Raw genomic sequence first — 17,369 nt, 5'->3', positions numbered from 1 at the left:
GAGTTTTGCCTAGTAAAGGTGATTGTCTTATGGTGGGGGGAAGAGAGGATGATTTGGAATTTACCTATGGAATAATAGATGGCCGATCTGTTTCTCCAGAGCTGGTGTTAACCCTTCAATAGGTAAGTTTGCCGTAGGATATGGAAATTACTCATCACTGCCTTTGTGAATTCCCAGTAGTAACCAACCCTTCGCTGGCCAAGAAAGCAAAAGAAAACGAAACTCAATATACCTGAGGCAGAGACAAAGGCATATACCTATTTTCTTTCTAGATAAATGCATTGCAGGCCCTCTTAATCACGCTTTTTTAAAAAATTCCTTCTACTTTCCTTCTCTTTCTTGATTCAGTCATTTATAGTTCTAGCCATGATAGTCCCCCTTTTTTAATTAGTAAGGAAGCCAAGAAGTGGAAAATCTCACAGAAAGCAGATTCCATTGTCCCTTCTGTCTTTCCCTATAGGGAAGTCCAAGTGGGAATGAGTCATCTGAAAAACAGAAAATTGATATAGAAGGCATATTATTAATTACCTGAGTACCAACTATATGCGAAGCACTGTCCTAATCTGGGTTTACCAGTTACCTAGGTTTAACTTTGCTAGTTACCCTTAAATATATATACATGTTGTTGTTCCTGCTGTCTATAATTAAACCTAGACAATGTTGGAAAGGAACTTTACAGATAGAGACTTTGAGGTCGAGAGAGAAACAGTGACTGGTCCAAAGTGTGCAACAGCTTGGACAAATTTACTTTCCTAGCCTGAGGGAAGACACCAAGCCTTGGGATGAAATACAGATTGAGAAGATGTTTGATTACTGCAGCCCATTAACCCAAATGAGAAATGCTCTGGCTTCTCTGGTCATCCTCTGAGCCTAACGTAGGAACCCTGTTTCCTCCTCTGGTCAAGGGAGCTTTTCCTCACTTATTTACGGAGCGCCTGGCACTGCTGGTGAGGTCAGGGTGGGGTTCAGTCCTGACATGAGCCAGTTAACTTCCCCAGATCCCAAGGTGTAAGGCACAGGAGCTCTGGTCTGGTGGGCTACTTTCTTACACCATCTCCTTCAAAGAACATCATGCCAGAATGCCATCTCACTAGCAACAAGAGGGGAACACCTTCTTTGACTTGGACCCAGAGATCCATAGTGCCTGGGACATAGAGTCTGTTATCTAGAAAGTAAATAATTTGACAACTTGATTTTTTTAAAGGGCAAAATAAGCCAAGAGATGCAACTAACAAGAGTTTTTATTGCAAATTCGGTGAAAAATAGAGAATAGTGTCAATTTGGAATTTTAAAAAGTCAAAAACACCTTCTAGTGAAAACAAAAGTGTCCATTTTTCTGAGAAGCAAAATTTATTGTATTTATTGTAAGAAAAACACTGCCTGTGTTTATATGATAGAGTGGGGGACAAAAAGGAAACCTTGGCTATACTCTTTCTGTCTGTAGAATTAAACAGTATGTTCAAGAAACTGAAGATGAAAACACAACAAAAACACAACAATCTTTTATTTATGTAAATCAGATCAACACTGGACAATAAACCAATTTCTACCCATTACCATAACAGCTTGTCTATAAAGAACAGAAAAATTCAGAGAGGATTCTACCTAGGGTCAAGCGGTTTTTTTTTTTTTTTAACCACCCATTCACAGAGGTATAGATTCACAGATAAATAATCCCAAACTACTTGCTCGCCATATTTACACATTCCCGTTAAATTAAGCATAAATAAATATATACAAACTTAACATGGATACCCTCCAGAGCTCTTCTCCTGAAGAGTCAATAGATTGATATTTCTCGATTGTGTGTCAAAAACGTTAGTGAGTGAGAGACCAACTCAACAGAGGAGTCAATTTTGGCATTTCAAGAATGGTGTTCATTCTACTTTTTAAAAGGAAACAAAACGAATTTTGTTATTTTTTTTAACCCTATAATTTAACATACATCGGCACAGGAGGGGGGGAACACTGTTTGGGCTCTTGAGGCAACATCAGATGGTTTAAGTTTATTTCCTTTCCACATAATGTATTATGCATACAGAATATCAGATGTGATGACAAGTTGTCTATAAACACGCTAAGTAGGAATGAATTGCCCTTTTAGGTAAGGCTTTGTACCGGAGGAACAGCGTGTAGATAAGTTGGGGGTTTCAGGATTTCCATTCGAACAAAGTTTTCATAGGATCTAAAATAATTGCTTGAGAGAAAGTGGTTTCCTTGGCCAAAGAAAATAAAACAGCCATGTCTTTGAAACTTTGAAAGTGGAGAAAGCTAAGGATGCGGTGTCAGAGAGAAGGAAAAGAAAATGCAAGCTAACTTCGAGGGAGAAAATTACCTTCCCAGTTTGGGAGAGAAGTTAACGATCACTTGGATGATGAAATCCTCACTCAAAACAGCCCTTCTTTTCTCTCTCTCTCTCCCCTTCTCCCAGGAGAGCCACCATACATATAAGAGGAGGCAGGATTGGACAGACGTGGTCAGAAAACCTTTAGAACTTCCAAAGGAACTTACAGAGTGGAAAGTGTGAAGGCAGCGCTGCCATATCCTGACTCTTCCTTCCTACCTTTAGCTCTTACTTTGGGACAGGGCACTTAAGAGGTTTGGATACAGTGTCTTAAGAGGGCAGGGGTGCAGGGGAGAGCTGCGACTCACCTGTTTAGTTTGAAAACAAGGCTCAAAGGGGCTTGTTTTAAACGTTTCCCTTGACTTAAAAGACAAAGCCTTGCGTTAATCCCACTGTTTATTGATTTATGGGCCCAAGGAAACCAAATCTTTTAATAACTCAATTATCAGATAAACGTAGCAGGCCTAACGAAAGCAAGGAGGCGGGAGTCATACATGAAAGGAGAAATGAGGGAGGGAAAGGGGGCAGTGGGCTCTATCCACGTGTGTGTGGGGTGGGGTGGGGAGTTGCAGGGAAGGGATGCCAAGGGCTCTGTTCAGCCCGGGCGGGAGGAACGCGCACTGAGAGGGGCGAAGGGGCGACGAAGGAGGCTGCGCAGCCCAGTAAGACAATTCCTACCCATGACCCGCCTTTAGGAGCCTGAGGGTGGAGAGTTTTCATCCTGGCAAAGGCGGGGGAAGCTTCCGATCCCCTGGACATTTCTAGGCCACTCGCCCTCGGGGAGCAGGCGCCCCGGGCAGCCGCTGGCAGTTAGGGGCTCGAGCAGCACTGAGACCCCTCTAGCCTGCAGCCCTCGGGGCGCCGCCCCATTACCTACTGGAGCACCGGGCTTTCTCGGTCGCCTTAGCCCTTAGGGTGAGACCGAGAGCGGGAAGGGCCCGCGCGGCCCGCGGCCCCTCCAGCGGCTGATTCTATGTCCTCAACACGACTGGGCGCGAGTGGCCCCCACGCTCTCGGGACCTGCACAGTAAGAGCAAGGCGCATCCATCGCGTCTCTCGCACGTCACACGCGTGGGGCGCGTTGCCCTGCAAGGAAAGGAGACGATGGTTTTCAGTGCAGTTTCTCCTTTCTGCCTTTGGCAATCAGAATACGTCTTATGCAAGCGGCCAGGCCCTCGGACAAAGGCGCAGGCGTCTAAGCTAGGAAGAGATGGAGCATCTATCTACACGCTCCATGAAGTCTAGCTCCCGACCTTTGTACTCGTATCAACTCATCTATGTCTGGGCCCTGCACATCCAGAAGTCCTCAAAGGAGCTGACAGTGGATGGACTGGGGTCTGACATCAACCGTTGCTTGGGCCCTCCTGATGACCTAAAACCAGGTCCCTAACTCCCTCCCCCATAAACATGTCAGCGCAAAACTTTCATCAGGTTCCTAAGTCCCACCCTTCAACCTTCCCCCTCCCCAGGCCAAGGCCCCAGGGGTGCCGGCCTAAGAGTCCCAGTGGGTCCTAACTGTAAATTCTGCAGAACAGACCTCTGGAGCTTTATCTTCAAGAGATGCTGCAAAGCTCCTAATGCCTACTTTGGTTAAAGAGATGCGTTCATTCACATTCTATTTTAGAGATCTCACCCACTTATACCCCTGGGGATTTCCCACTGCTTTGGGGATGGTGGGAACAATGGATTTCAGATTTTATTTCATGATAATGCTCAGGTAAAGCCCAAGAAAGGAGCTGGGCTGCCAGAAATGAGAGATATTAAGTGCATGAGACTTTATCCACCGGGAATAGCCCCAGTGTATCCAGACGGTAACATTCAAAGCTGAAGTACATCTCCTTTCACTTTATGTTATTTTACCATTATTGTCAAAACAAGTGCATGTCTTGGGGGGGGGGGGGTGGCATTATAAAGCATCTTGTAAGAAAGTAATTGCTGCTGAAACACAGGAGCTTGCACCACCCTTCTTCCCAGGACCACTCAACCACCCGCAAAGCTGCTGCTTTTCCCAAAATTGCCAAAGAGCCCAAGGAAATGGAATCCATTTTAAAGGCGAGTCAATAATATTAAAATATTGGGCTCCAAGAACCCTTACTTCTCTCCCCTAAAATTCACTTAGCTGTTCCCCACTCCTCCGGAATTCCATGTTGAAGTATCTGTTAACTACTAGACTCAAAGCTGCTTCAATCTCTTATTGGCCACTTTCTAAATTATTCCCTTTGAGCTTCTTTAAAGAAGTGCACCTGCAGAATTCTGACACACAGGCTTTGATTAAAAAGGGATCGGATTTTTTTTTTCTCTGTACCTTATAGATTGTGTAGGAAGCCCAAGTCCTCTTTGAAGAAGCTCATAAACCATGCGGGCAAAGCTTTGGAAAACAGAAGAGAATGAAATGGTACATACCCCTCCGAAGGAATTACATAAATCAACGTATTCATATTGTGTTTTGCTTTTACTATTGTTCTTAAAATTGGTAGATGACACAAATAGGATAACAAATGCAAGATGCTCTGTAGGCAGATGCCAGCAAGGCTGGGAACTAGTAAGGTTTCTGAAAGCAACTGATGATGAGTCTGAATCAACTTATTGGTCCGGATTTTCCTCGGCCGCGGGAGCCTCCGCTCGGCCGGACGGCCAGCCCCAGAGCTGCAGCCACCGCCAGCGACCCCGAGGGCCTCCCGCCCCGCCCGCCCTCGCCCTCCCTAATTATGCAAACGGCCCGGGAGCTGGGGCACCGGTGAGGTAAGGACGCTGGGCGGGGCGGGGGCATCGAGGGGACCGCAATCACCGTGCCTGGGGGCTAACCACACGCCTTTTCATCCCAGAAGATTCCCGTGACAGCCAGAGGGAAGAAGGGCAACGTAGAAAAGGGTGGCTGGGAGAGGGGTGAGGTGAGGTGGAAAGGCGGGGACTGCCAGTTTCCTAAAAATATATTAAAATTTTAAAAAGTTCGTGCGTCTCAGTCAACCAGCTCTCAAAGCACTGACACCGACAAGGTTTCTCCGATTTTCTTCCAATAAGTTAGCGTTTTCTCATGTTTAGTCTTACGTTTATTTTCCAAAGGGAAAAAAAATCATGTTTTTATTATTATTATCAGTATTACTAAGCTCGAAAGAACCGAAGTGGAAAATCCGGACGGTGGTCTCCAAGTGTATCTTGAAATAGACACTGAGAACCGATACTGTTGCTCCGTGGTACGCCTCAGTTTTGTTTGTTTTTTAAGTTATTTAGTTTTGTTTTTTAAAATTTTGATTGTATGTGTATCTACCTAATATAATTCTTCCAAAGCCAATCCAATATTTTTAAAGCTAAAATTAAAATTTGTTTCTGTTTTCCTTTTGTATTTAAAACATTTTTCCTTTTTTTTTAATTTTTCATTTCCTGTGTTTCTCCTCCTTGTCGCCAGTTTTACTACCTGGGCCTTCCCCAGACGTGTGCCTGTTAGTGGTGGTGTTGTTCAAGAACATCTTGTCCATGCCTTTGAGCGCCTCGGTGAGATAGTTCTGCAGGGCCGTGAGCGCGGCGCAAATGGCCGGGGCGCCGAAGCCATGCGTGATGAGGCTGAAGTGCGTGAGGCAACTCTGGATCCCCGGCTCCAGGATGGGGCTGGGCCGGCTGTTCCCGATCGGAGTCCGGTCCTGAGCCAGCAGATCCGTAAATTCTTTACAAAGTTGCCTGTAAATGGGGCGGGAGAGGAACAACAACCACAATAACAAACAAACACACACCACCCTCAGTGTCGTTGTCATTGGCATTAGAAAGGAGACTGCTCACACAAGCCCAGAGGCGCCCGGTCACCGCAGAGCCGGGGAGCGAGGCTAATGCGGGCGATTCCGCTCTGTTTCCTTTCCCAGCGCTCGGCCGGCCTTCTCGAGCAGCTGGGACTGGAAGGAAAGCGAGGGTGGGGAGGTGAGGCACCCCTTCCATCCCAAAGCCTGGCCTTTTCGGCAGCCCCCTCCCCTGCCCATTTCCCACGCACCCCCCCCACCCCCACCCCTTCATTATGCAGGAAACTGCATAAACCCCGCTTTGGGAAAATCGCTAGGCTTTTAGCATTTGATTTGGAATATTCAGTCATTTTTAGCTCTTACCTGATAGTTCTTTTTAAAGCCCTTTCCCCCTCCTCTCTCCTGCCTCTCCAACCTCTTGGCGATCAGACTCAGAAAGCCCAGAAAGATTTAGAGCCCTGGGCCACAAGCCTGTCCCTCTCACAGAAGCAGATTGCTGGAGCTGTGCATGGCCCAGGGCAAGCAACTGTTTATTCCAGGAGAGAATGCTGATTCCATTCAAAGCAAAAAGCTGTTTACCTGCAGTATTTGTGAAGGGAGGTATTCCCACCACCACCACCTCCCCTTTTTTCCCCTTTCTTTTAAAGTGTAGGCTACGGAAGATCTTTGTACAACAGGATTGTTGTCCATATAAAAGGAGTCCCACATTGTTTAAATAAAACTAAAGCTAGATGGTTAAGACTCCAGGGAGGGGAGATTTTTATTTGTTGAAGGTTTTTAATTCCTTAAGGCACCCAAATCTCCCAGCCTTAGAAATCTTGCATGCCTAACTACGGACTGAACTTACTCGAGAAATTTTTAATATAGGAGATGGACAAAAGGATTTTAGCCCTGAAGGCCCAAAGGCTTGGTTCGCTGTGGTCAGAGGCGTGGCATCCCAAAGGTCATAGCCTTTCACAGACTGGCAGGCTTCCGTCAGCCTTCCTCCACCTGGTCTCCAGGGTGGTGAGAAAAAAAAAAACTAGAGAACTCCAACCCCAGGCCTCCCTGGGATGGTCTGACACTTGGTGACACCTGGCCTGGCCAACAGATGAATAGGGCCAGTGCCTGGAGGCTCATGTGAATGACTCTGGGGCACCTATTCCAAGGGGATTACTCCCAGGAGAAGTAACGGCCAAAGGAGTGGAAAACACCTCCTCCCCCACCTGCAACAGCCAGAAAAGGCTTCTGGTTTAAGACTGATGGGTAGAAGACACTACCAGGCATGCTCTCACTGGTTTCTCTGTTCAAAATGCAGGCATACATCATCCCAACCAGGAAGAAACAGGTAACAGTTTTGACCTAACTAGGGCAGTTTCTTAAGTCAGAAGTTCCTCAGAATCACCTGTGGGGTTCAAACAAACACATCCAGGCCTCCACTCCCACCCTCACCCTCCCTGAATGGGTTCCCATTCAGGGAGCCTGGGGCTAGGTCCACGAATAATTATCTTGGAAATGCTCCCCAGACAATTCTGATGCTCACCTCAGGTTAAGAAATGCTGGCCTAAGAGAAGCCACAAGCACTCCTCAGGGAAACCACAGAGTTGTTTGTGGAATCCTGTTATCTAATTTATCCAGTTTGGCTTTAGTTTTTCCCCAAAGTACCTTTACTCTTTTATAAAGCACCAAACAGTTCCCCTGCCGCTAGCCACCAAGGGCAAGGGGTGGGAGGGCAATTTACTGACAAAGATCTATTATATTGCTAGTTAGTACATCAAGGAAAACCTTCTAAAAAGAGGTGGGTGCCAGGTTTTGATCGTTGGAAGGGATGGTTAAAGGCTTTCCTGAAGTTTGTACTCATTACCAATGTGCCAAAAAGGAAATTCTGAACTGCGGAGAACAAATGCTTAGAGTCAAACATTTTAAATCTTCAAAGCCCAAACTGGGGTCTGTAAGCAATTAAAGTTCTGGGACATTAATATTTTTTGACCCTGCGGAAAGGGGCAATCAAATTCCAATCACGTCTCAAAAACATCTGGACAAATTTGAGCAAATGATTTTTCAGCCTTCCATATATTTCTTTAAATTACGCTGTCAACGGAACAAACCGCGTCCTGGAGCACTAAATAAATGAGCGCCGCTGCTTGGGCCGCGCCTGCGAGAGAAACGTGCGGGTGCACGCAGCGCCGCCCACTGAAGGCCTGAGCCGGCCATAAAACACCAGCAATATGACATCGAAGCCAAAGACAGGAGTAAATCAAATAAATAGAAAACCCACTGTAAAAGTTCAAATGAGCTCTAGACCTAAACTTAGCCAGAGATTTACTAGTTTCCCCTCTGGAGTTGTAGTAAATTCTACGTCTGTGGAAGATGCCAAACAGCAACGTTGGAAAGAGAGTAATTAGAGCTGAGGGTAGAGATGGGTACACGTGGGTGACATACAGACACCCTGAGCAAGCACACGTGGCTGTGTGAGGAGGACAGGAAGAGGTGCAACCTGGGCAGAAACAAGCATCCAAGGATGCAGGAAGAACTGGAATAAGGCCCCCACCCCGCAAAGGTCTGCCTGTCACCCCCAGGGCGGGAGATGTGAATTGTTAAAAAGCCTGGATTCCGATTAATAAAGCCATCCTTCCCAAAATCTCAGAAACAGAGAAGACTGACGCGCGCACACACACAGCCCCTAATCAACGCTGAGGGGTGGGCACACGCAGCGGGGTGGAGCTGGGAGGGCTCCCTACCAGCAATCTGCAGGCTTTCGCCACTGAGCTGGGAGCTCCCACCGTCTCCTCCCAAACGAGGTGGCTACGCAGGATGGGAGTAGGGGCGAGTTTAGGACACTCACTTGGTGGCCAGCAGCATATTCTTCCGGGAGTGCAGGTCACTGGGGTCCGTGTGCTGCCGGTTCAAATATTCAGAAACAGCTTTGGCGGGAAACTCCGTTTCGCAAATATACCCAAAATCCCGAGCTAAATGAACAGCTTCTCCTGAAATGACAGCCGCAGAGGAAATAATCAGCACCCAAGACCTTCCCAAGATCAGGAGGTGTTTCCTGATCTATTGTTATTGTCCACAAAACAGGTCTTGGGGGCAGTAGCAAAGGTGGTACAGATGCCCAGATGAACATGGTTCTCAGGCCATGATTAAAGTTAATGGAACAAACTATTCCTGCTGCTCCTTCCAGCCTCTCCCTGATCACACTTCCAGTCAAATCCTAGCTAGGCATCCCCTGAATAGTTTCGGGTCTCCCATACCCCAGCCCTAAGGGAAAGGTGGGCCACTTTTGGAAGCCACCCTGCAATTGCACCTAGACAGACAGTGCTGAACATTCAAGCCAGATCTGCCCCTCACCCCTTTTTTAAGCATCTAACATGTTAACTCCTGCTTTAAATAAAATTTAAGTCTTCCTAACTTTTGTATCTTCCTATAATTAATACATACAAATATAGATCCCTGTGTGCCTATGTCCACATATATTAAAGAATATGTAAATCATATATGGATCAGCGTCTATCCAGCAATGAAATATTTATTCTCCTTGTCAGTTTCCTGCTAGGTAGGTTTCAGGTTTCTCCTCTTCAGAGGTTCCTGCCATCATTCTCCTAGTTAAGGACTTTCTATGGCACAAAGATGACACAGTAGCTATAGAAAACCTGGACAGCTGAGAGACTCCTCAATTTAGTGGAAACCCCTTTCGAATTAAAAACACAGCCTTAGGGGTTCAAGGGAAGATCTTAACATAAAAAAAGAGATGTGCTGAATTATCCCATAGCCACATTATTTGTAAGCGGCATGACTACTTTTAATCATCATTAGCATAGTAACCAAACACTTCCAACTTACAACAACTCATAACACTGAAAACTGCCAATGGAATATTGGCATTTCAGTGGGTTTTCCAGTTCCTTTCCTTTTCCACCCAAATCCCTGTCTTGGGCTGAAATTACCTTGACTGCTTTTCAAAACGAAGATTGTGATTTTAGCAATACGCTAAAGGGCAAAAAGTAAAACCCCCAGGCTGAGAGGCAACCACTAATAAGTGTGGTCTGGAAATTTGGTCACCTCTGCCTCTAGAGGATAAGTTTGGGCCAGGCAACTTTGCCTGAAAGATGGCAAAGTGCAATGCCTGTCAATGCGATGACTTTATGGTTGCTGCCTAAATATTCTAAGATCCTCTGCTCCAAAAACTAACTCCCTGAAGGAATGTCATAATATCGTACCCATAAAAATAGAAGAAAAAACCAAACCTACATGTTAGACTCTAGAGAAGATTCTACAACTTCCTCTATTAGGCCCTTCTGGCTATATTTCCTGTGTCTTCCACAACCCACAAATTCAAATGCAGATCCACTTGTTCTAGATTCTGGAGAAGGTCCTGTTTATTACATACCATAAATATCATCTCCAATCCCAAAATGATGAGCGAGCTAGAATGTGCTTGTTATAAGTATGGGCCTTTAAATTTACAACTGAAGATCATACATGACTCCCCTCCATGTTTCCTAACTGGCCCCTCCCATTCCCCTCATCCCCAACCCATATTTCTCCTAGGTCACTGGTCTTATGAAGCTCTATTTCAATAAATCCCAGGTAATCAGCGGGAGATAGGGGCCCTGGAAGTGACATGAGTTTTAAAATAACCATTAGAGATCATGAATGCAACAATAATTTCACAAATTAACAGTGCGTTTACTACCACTGAGGATTCGGAGGTAAAATTTGGGAAGGAGAGCAATATAGAAGGGATTGCTGGTTACAGTTATTCTTGAGTTTGTTCGAGGTTGTTTCAGGTACCATGTCCTGCACCTGGAGGCACCTGCACTGGCTTGGAGGCCAGACCTGAGCACTCTCCAGAGCTCAGGGACCTGTGCACACATCCCTTGGCCTCTGGACAATTGCCACTCCCTCTAAGTAAAAAGATCTTTCAACTTTTCAAGCAAATGCTTGACATCCAACTCATAAGGGCACAACAATTGCAATGATTTCCAGTTAATCATGAAACGTGTAAAGTGTCAGCTTTCAGCCAACAGTTAAACTCTGCCACTTTGTGAAATGGCCACACGTCTTGCTTACCTTCCACCAGGGAGGTGAGTAACGTGACATTTGCTGCTTTGCGTCTGCCAGCGGGTAAATTCAAACCGATTTTTTCTAGCCTTTCTCGCAAAGATCTCCCTCCATTTTTCGATTTGGCTCTGAAATTGCAAGAATTAACATTCTGATTAACCTCAGAGTGTTCCTGAAACAAAGTTTAGATTTAGCAATCTAAAGCCCAGTGGAGCTTGAAGAGGTTTTAACTTGAGGTTAGCACTTTTTTTTTTCTTCCTTTTGGTTATTTGCTGATAGTTTGCTGAGGTTTGCTTAATTTCTGCAATACAGAGCATTAAAAAAAATTGAGTCATTCTTTTATCTCATGAGAATAAAAAAATGACACCAGATGGGAATAATTAGGGTGTAGGTTGTGGGTCCAGAGAAGGTAGAAGTTGCACGTGCACAAGCCCAGCTCTTTCCTGGTCATGGAGCCAGAGAGGTGAGCCAAAGCCGGCCAGTACAACCTTGCCGAAAGATGGGAAGAACTGGGTGGTTCAGAAAGGAGAAGGCTCAGCCTCAAACAGGTGGGCTTTGAGAGTAAGAGGTCAAGAGTCACAATAAAATGGAGTTGGGTTAAAAGGGGAAGGAAGACTGAAACATGAAACTAATGATGATGTTAGCAATCATAATAACAGTAAAACTAGCACCAGAGGGGTTTAGCTGCATGATAAGCACTTTATATTGATCATCTCACTTAATCTCAGAGTAAGTTTCATACACACACACCCTCAATTCCTAGGGGTGATTGAAAGAAACTTCTACACTGTAGAGCTCAAAGGACTCATGCGAAATTGAACTACAAAGTAGAGCAGAGCAAAAGGACTCAAAGTGAAAAAAGTCTGTGGGTCACACCCTTACTTCTTCCCAGTTGATCCCCCTTTACGTGCTAAAAATACAAGAAAAAACCTACTCTGACTTCTGCTGTGCTGTTCACCCAGCCACTTTTAGGGAAGAAGGGGAGTTTCAACTCCAAAGATAGGCTAACTTGAAAAGTTCATGTCATGCAATGTCACACCTTCATATCAGAGGCACTAACAGAAGAGTTCAGGTGTTGGCAGGAACTTTTGGGGAGCCTTTGAATCTTTAAGATAAAAGCCAACTCCTCCCCCAGTTCCACAAGGAGTCTATGGACTGTCTTTCTCCATCACTGGGGAGCACATGAAAGGCCCCAAGGAATACCCGTCTATACTTCTAAAATGGTGTCATTGTTATTTTTGGTAGTGGTACTGAGGAAAGGAAGTCACACAAGTCTAGAACAAAGCTTTTCAAACCGCGGGGTACAATGCATTAGTGGGACAGGATCAACTTAGTCGGCGCCAAGCGCACTTTAAAACAAAATAAGAGATCGGAGCACATTGCAGGTGAGGAGGAGGTTGCTCCATGATACTCCTATTTTAGGTAAGTGTGTGCAGATTTTGGGTCCCATTCAAGGTAGAGACTGCCCCGAAGTGTCCTGGGAGTGGGAAGAGGGGCGCCGGGTACAGGACGGGGGAAAAGTGGAAGGTCCCCAGGCCCGCAAGGCTGGCGGGAGGGCAAGGCAGCGCGAGCAGGGCGCGGAGCACGCGGCGGCGGCGGCGGCGGCGGCGGCTTTAAGCTACAAAATTCGGTTGCTAGGCAACCGCGCGGCATTAAAACGTGGTTGGGATGGTGGGTTACCTTCTGAGGACGCCGCCGAGGAGAGACGCATTGAGGCATTCGGGGGGCGACAGCCGTCTCTGAACTTCTCCCACAGTTACTTTGTATTTTGAAGTTGAACTAAGCAGAGACAAACGGCCTGGGACCGAGCAAAACACCTCGCCAGTGTTGACGGACATGCCTCCTAAGAAGCCATCTTTATTCATCATCAGAGAAGTCACAGATTTGGGAGGAACCGGAACTAGAGAGAGAGAAAAAAAATATGCCATAAAGGTGACCGGGTTTCGATCCTAGTGACCGCCGATAGAATGAATGTGTCGCTGCCTGCGCAGGGGGAGGCCACCGGCCAGGCGCCAAGAGGAAAGCTGCAGGAGGAAGTGTTTGTTCCCATGGCTCCGCGGTGCGTTCAGAGCTCTGTGTACAAACAAAATGCAAAAGCCATCACCTCTGGAAACTTACCCCAAGTGTGTGGACATGTGAGAGTGGCTTGCCACAGTCCCGCTCACTACACAAATCAGGAAAAGCACGCAACCCAGAGTTTGGATTGTGCTGTGAAGCCAGACAAATCCAATTCCATCACGTGTTGGCTGTGTGACCTTAGACATCTCACTAAACCTCTCTGAATCTTAATGTCCTCATCTGTCTCCTGATAATCACATTTGGTGCTGAAACCTGAAGGCGATGCTCCCTATCAGTGATATAAAATAGTAACACCAATGGTCTTTATGGGAACCCTTCCCTCCTCTCCTATTTGATACAAATCTATGGTCATCACTGGCAAAGATCAGGATGGTGAGCCCCATCAGTCACTCTGCCCAAGAACAGCCAAGTAATAATACCATTAAACTGGGACAGTTGGGCCCAGAAGAGCTGCTCATTTCTCTACAGTGGATCCCATTCTTTGCTATATCCTAACAACAGATTCATTTAGAAATGAACCCAAATGCTCCTCTCCAGTGAAAGCAATTCCGTGGTGACATGAATTTTGTTTACAAATTAACGTAAAGCGCCCGACTGGTGATTGTTTGGAGCAGTTATGATTTACAACAGGTGCCCTGATCAATCAACCAATCACTCTAATTCATGTGAGCGGCGGTCTTGCCTTGCCCCAGTTGTTTCATTTCGGCAAGTAATTGATAACAAACCGCACTCAAGGTATGTTTTATGCAGAAGTTAATAAGAGCTGACAGCTGGTTGCCACTGCTACCCAGGCGCATTCAGGCTCTCCAGCCTGTATTTCTGTTTAATTGTGTTTCAGTGTCATCTGCACCTTAGGAAGAGGCGGGGCTTGGTAGAACAAGAGGCTGGGAGCCAGGAACAGTGAACCGTCAGCTTCCTAGTCCCCCTGGCAGTCTCCCTCCCTTGGACTTCTACACGGCTGATGCCCATTTTCTTTCTGCAGGCCACTGGGCGGGTGACACTCCCTGCTGGCTTGCCTTAAACCTTAGCTTCTTCCATGGGGACCTCAAGCACCTCTCCAGTGATCACCAGGCCAGGGGACTTATTGAAACATACAATGTTTCTGGCATGAAAAAGAATGCTTCCATTCTTCCTTTTTAATAAAGACTCTGTCTCACTCTATAATCCTGGTAAGAGAAAGATATGCTTTTTCTACTCCCTGGAACCTAGAACCCCACATGTCAAGCAAGTTATATAACCTCCCTTTACTAGAACAAACTAACCACCCTGAGTGTTCTCGAAACAGCTGATTCTCTCTACCACAGATCCCAGCATTCAGACCTTCATGATATTTTAGGGACTCCTAAAAGTAGGTCTCAAATCTTCTATTTCCTATGAATTGCATTTGGCTCTTTACAAACGCCTGGAGAAAGGGTTTCCTGAAGAAAGTGGACAGGGAGACAAGCATTCCCTTTTTCTACTTCTTAGTAGACATTTTAGAATTTCTGTTCTGTCTATATAGTCTCTCCCAGGGCTGAATGAATGATGTCAGGTAACCAAGTGAATATTCTGCACTGTCACGGTGGTGGGGCAGTTACAAAGTGGGCTTTCTTCTTTCTGATTCCCTTCATCACAGTGAAGTGCTTCCCATTTGAGGGAAATGTGAGTAAAATACGGATTTAAAGTCACTTAAAAAATAATGACTGGGGTGGGAACACCCTGTCATTTAATTATCTTACACAATATCCACATCTATTTCAATGTCTTTTTTTTCAATACTGTCCTGATTTCTGTATTTCAGATTCATATGTAGGCACTATAAACAAATAATGTATGATCATGGTAACCTTGGAAAACTTTTCTGCAAAATACAGATGGCCTTTTGCAGTTTTAATATGGTATGAACTATAGAAATAAGTTGTATAAAAAGCCTTGTCTTTGATATTCAGCAACATTTAAACATTTAAATTCTACTGTATTTAGAAAGAACATTTTAACAGAACCACCCCCCCCCACACACACACACACACCCATCCCCCACGGCCAAGCAACTTGAAAATAGTAAGTTAATTCCTGTTTACCATACTGGATAACCGAATATCTGCTGAGAACTGGAATTCTGCCTGCTTTTCACAGTCCCAGGTGCCAAATCTCTTGAAAAGCCAAGCCTTTCGAGACATTTTATAGCCTGCCCTCAATTTCACTATTGTTAATTGCCTGATTTACCTGACAAGAGCAATTTCCTTTGGGGAATGTCCATAGCTCCCTCTCAAAGGCTGTACTTTTTGCATATACATTATCACCTAAATATCACCCACCCAGGCAGCATTCCTCAGCACTCTGCTGTCTAGGGGGAGAAGGAAGGGGAGAGTGGTGATGTTTTTTCACTTCCCTTCTCTCCCCAGCCCCCCCACCCCCCCTAACCCCCGACAAGACTGTTTGAGCAGAGGCACTTCAGGTTATATTTCTATTTTTGAATTTAAGTATCAATCTTGTTCATACCCTCCACTTTCTCATCCTCAGGTGCTAAATGCTGGCCTTTGAATGGTCTCCTAAACTAGACGCTGCACATGTCTTGTCTCACACTCTTCTAAGTCCAGCCTACTGTTAAAATCTACCTTCCCCTCCACTCACACCTGCCTTCCTCAGCTGATTAACCCCATATTTTATTCTCTTTGTCTTTTCCCTTCTGCTTTCCTCCAGCTTATCAATAAACCCAGGGAGCAACAGGGCCCGGTTGATTTGTTAGTAATTATGAGCACACTGCTCCTGCTCACGGAACCCAGAGATGACTAAGATAGGTTTAAAGCGACAGCAGGAAATGGTAAGGAAATGGAGCATAGCAAAACTCAGCGTGAAGCTTTCAGTTCTTTACATGTTTACAATTTTCTGTGCATACATTAAAACTGGGTGGGATTTTTTTTTCCTCTTCAGTTCTCAGTTGGATAGCATAGCCAACTTCTGGATGTAACACCCACAAAACTTGCCCCCCTCCCTTTGAACTTGCATTATATGGGGGCAGAAGAACAGAGGTTTAAAAATCGATCAATATTTCATTACAGGGACTGGAGTTTAATTTGAGAGAGTAGAAGGAAAACCGATTGGAGAAAATCTTATTCATTAGTGGACTCTATAGAGCTAAAGTGTTAATAAGGTAGCGTTTCATCTTTACTCTTTACACTTAAGTATGAAATCACAGCTCTGATATCTTTGTGTTTGACTGGAGGCAGGTCTTCTGTGGTTCTGATCTGTTGTGGGAGAGAAGGAAGAAATGAACCCATCTAATGGACTGAAGCCTAAGTCCCTCTGAAAGGTGCTGGGACTTAAACATGGCAACCTCTGCTATTGGCGGTATCTTTTGGGGCTTCCCTGGTGGCTCAGAGGTTAAAGCGTCTGCCTGCAATGCAGGAGACCTGGGTTCGATCCCTCGGTTGGGAAGATCCCCTGGAGAAGGAAATGGCAACCCACTCCAGTATTCTTGCCTGGAGAATCCCATGGATGGAGGAGTCTGGTGGGCTACAGTCCACAGGGTCGCAAAGAGTACGACTGAGTGACTTCACTTTCACTTTCACTTGGTGGAGCATTGCTTGAAATAATTACTTCTCACCAGCAGATCACCCTTTTCCTCATACTTACATTGCTTCTCATCTACCTGAGGGCTAAATGGTATTCTTATATGTATATAAGAGCATGTGTATAATCATGAGCACTGAAATCCTAAAGAAAAAACATAAAAGGATTCTCACAGAGAAAGCCAGAGCATAAGAAAACTACAAACATCCAGTGTTGGCATCCTTTAGGAGCAAAGCCTAAGAGGCTGGAAACTGGGTTGGATCCCATCATTTAACTCAGTATGTGGGACCTTGAGAAAGTCATTTGTCTTCTCTCCGTCTCAGTTTCCTCACTGGAGGGTGGGGGTGGGAGTTGAAGAGTGTCTAACCTTTCCAGCTTTGAAATTCTATGAACTCTGATTACTCCCTGGGTGGCTGGAATGTAGCTGAGAGTCTCTAGATGAATAAAGGCCGATGGGGACCCAAGTCAGCTCTGAAAACGTGAACCTCTCCCTTTGAGAGGAAACTCATAGCCTTCTCAAAGGTTCTGACAGACTCTGGGTGCTTTGACCTCCTAGGTCAGAAGGCGGAATCTCAACAGAGCCCCTTGTAATTGAAATTGGCAATTTCTCTATCTCCCCTCAT

At 45.5% G+C, this 17,369-nt stretch overlaps 1 protein-coding gene across 10 annotated transcripts in view; it reads right to left on the bottom strand.

Moving 5' to 3' along the window:
- Positions 1-1,487: 1,487 nt before the first annotated feature.
- The window catches only part of TFAP2B (transcription factor AP-2 beta), a 29,352-nt gene continuing 13,470 nt past the window's right edge, over positions 1,488-17,369 (bottom strand). For 7 of the 10 annotated variants that reach the window (XM_069564712.1, XM_069564714.1, XM_069564716.1 and 4 more), the window contains 4 exons: positions 12,796-13,015; positions 11,125-11,243; positions 8,897-9,038; positions 5,372-6,019 (listed from right to left, as the gene is read on the bottom strand). In XM_069564712.1, the coding sequence (XP_069420813.1) occupies positions 5,719-6,019; positions 8,897-9,038; positions 11,125-11,243; positions 12,796-13,015 (782 nt within the window). In that variant the 3' untranslated portion in view covers positions 5,372-5,718. Of the gene's footprint in view, positions 3,431-4,649; positions 4,713-5,371; positions 6,020-8,896; positions 9,039-11,124; positions 11,244-12,795; positions 13,016-17,369 lie in introns of those variants that run through there. The other 3 variants (XM_069564711.1, XM_069564715.1, XM_069564709.1) reach the window with 1 other exon arrangement.

Source organism: Ovis canadensis, chromosome 20 (assembly GCF_042477335.2).
Source record: "Ovis canadensis isolate MfBH-ARS-UI-01 breed Bighorn chromosome 20, ARS-UI_OviCan_v2, whole genome shotgun sequence".
In the NCBI taxonomy this organism is placed as follows: domain Eukaryota; kingdom Metazoa; phylum Chordata; class Mammalia; order Artiodactyla; family Bovidae; genus Ovis; species Ovis canadensis.
This window is presented reverse-complemented; position numbering and strand designations above follow the sequence as displayed.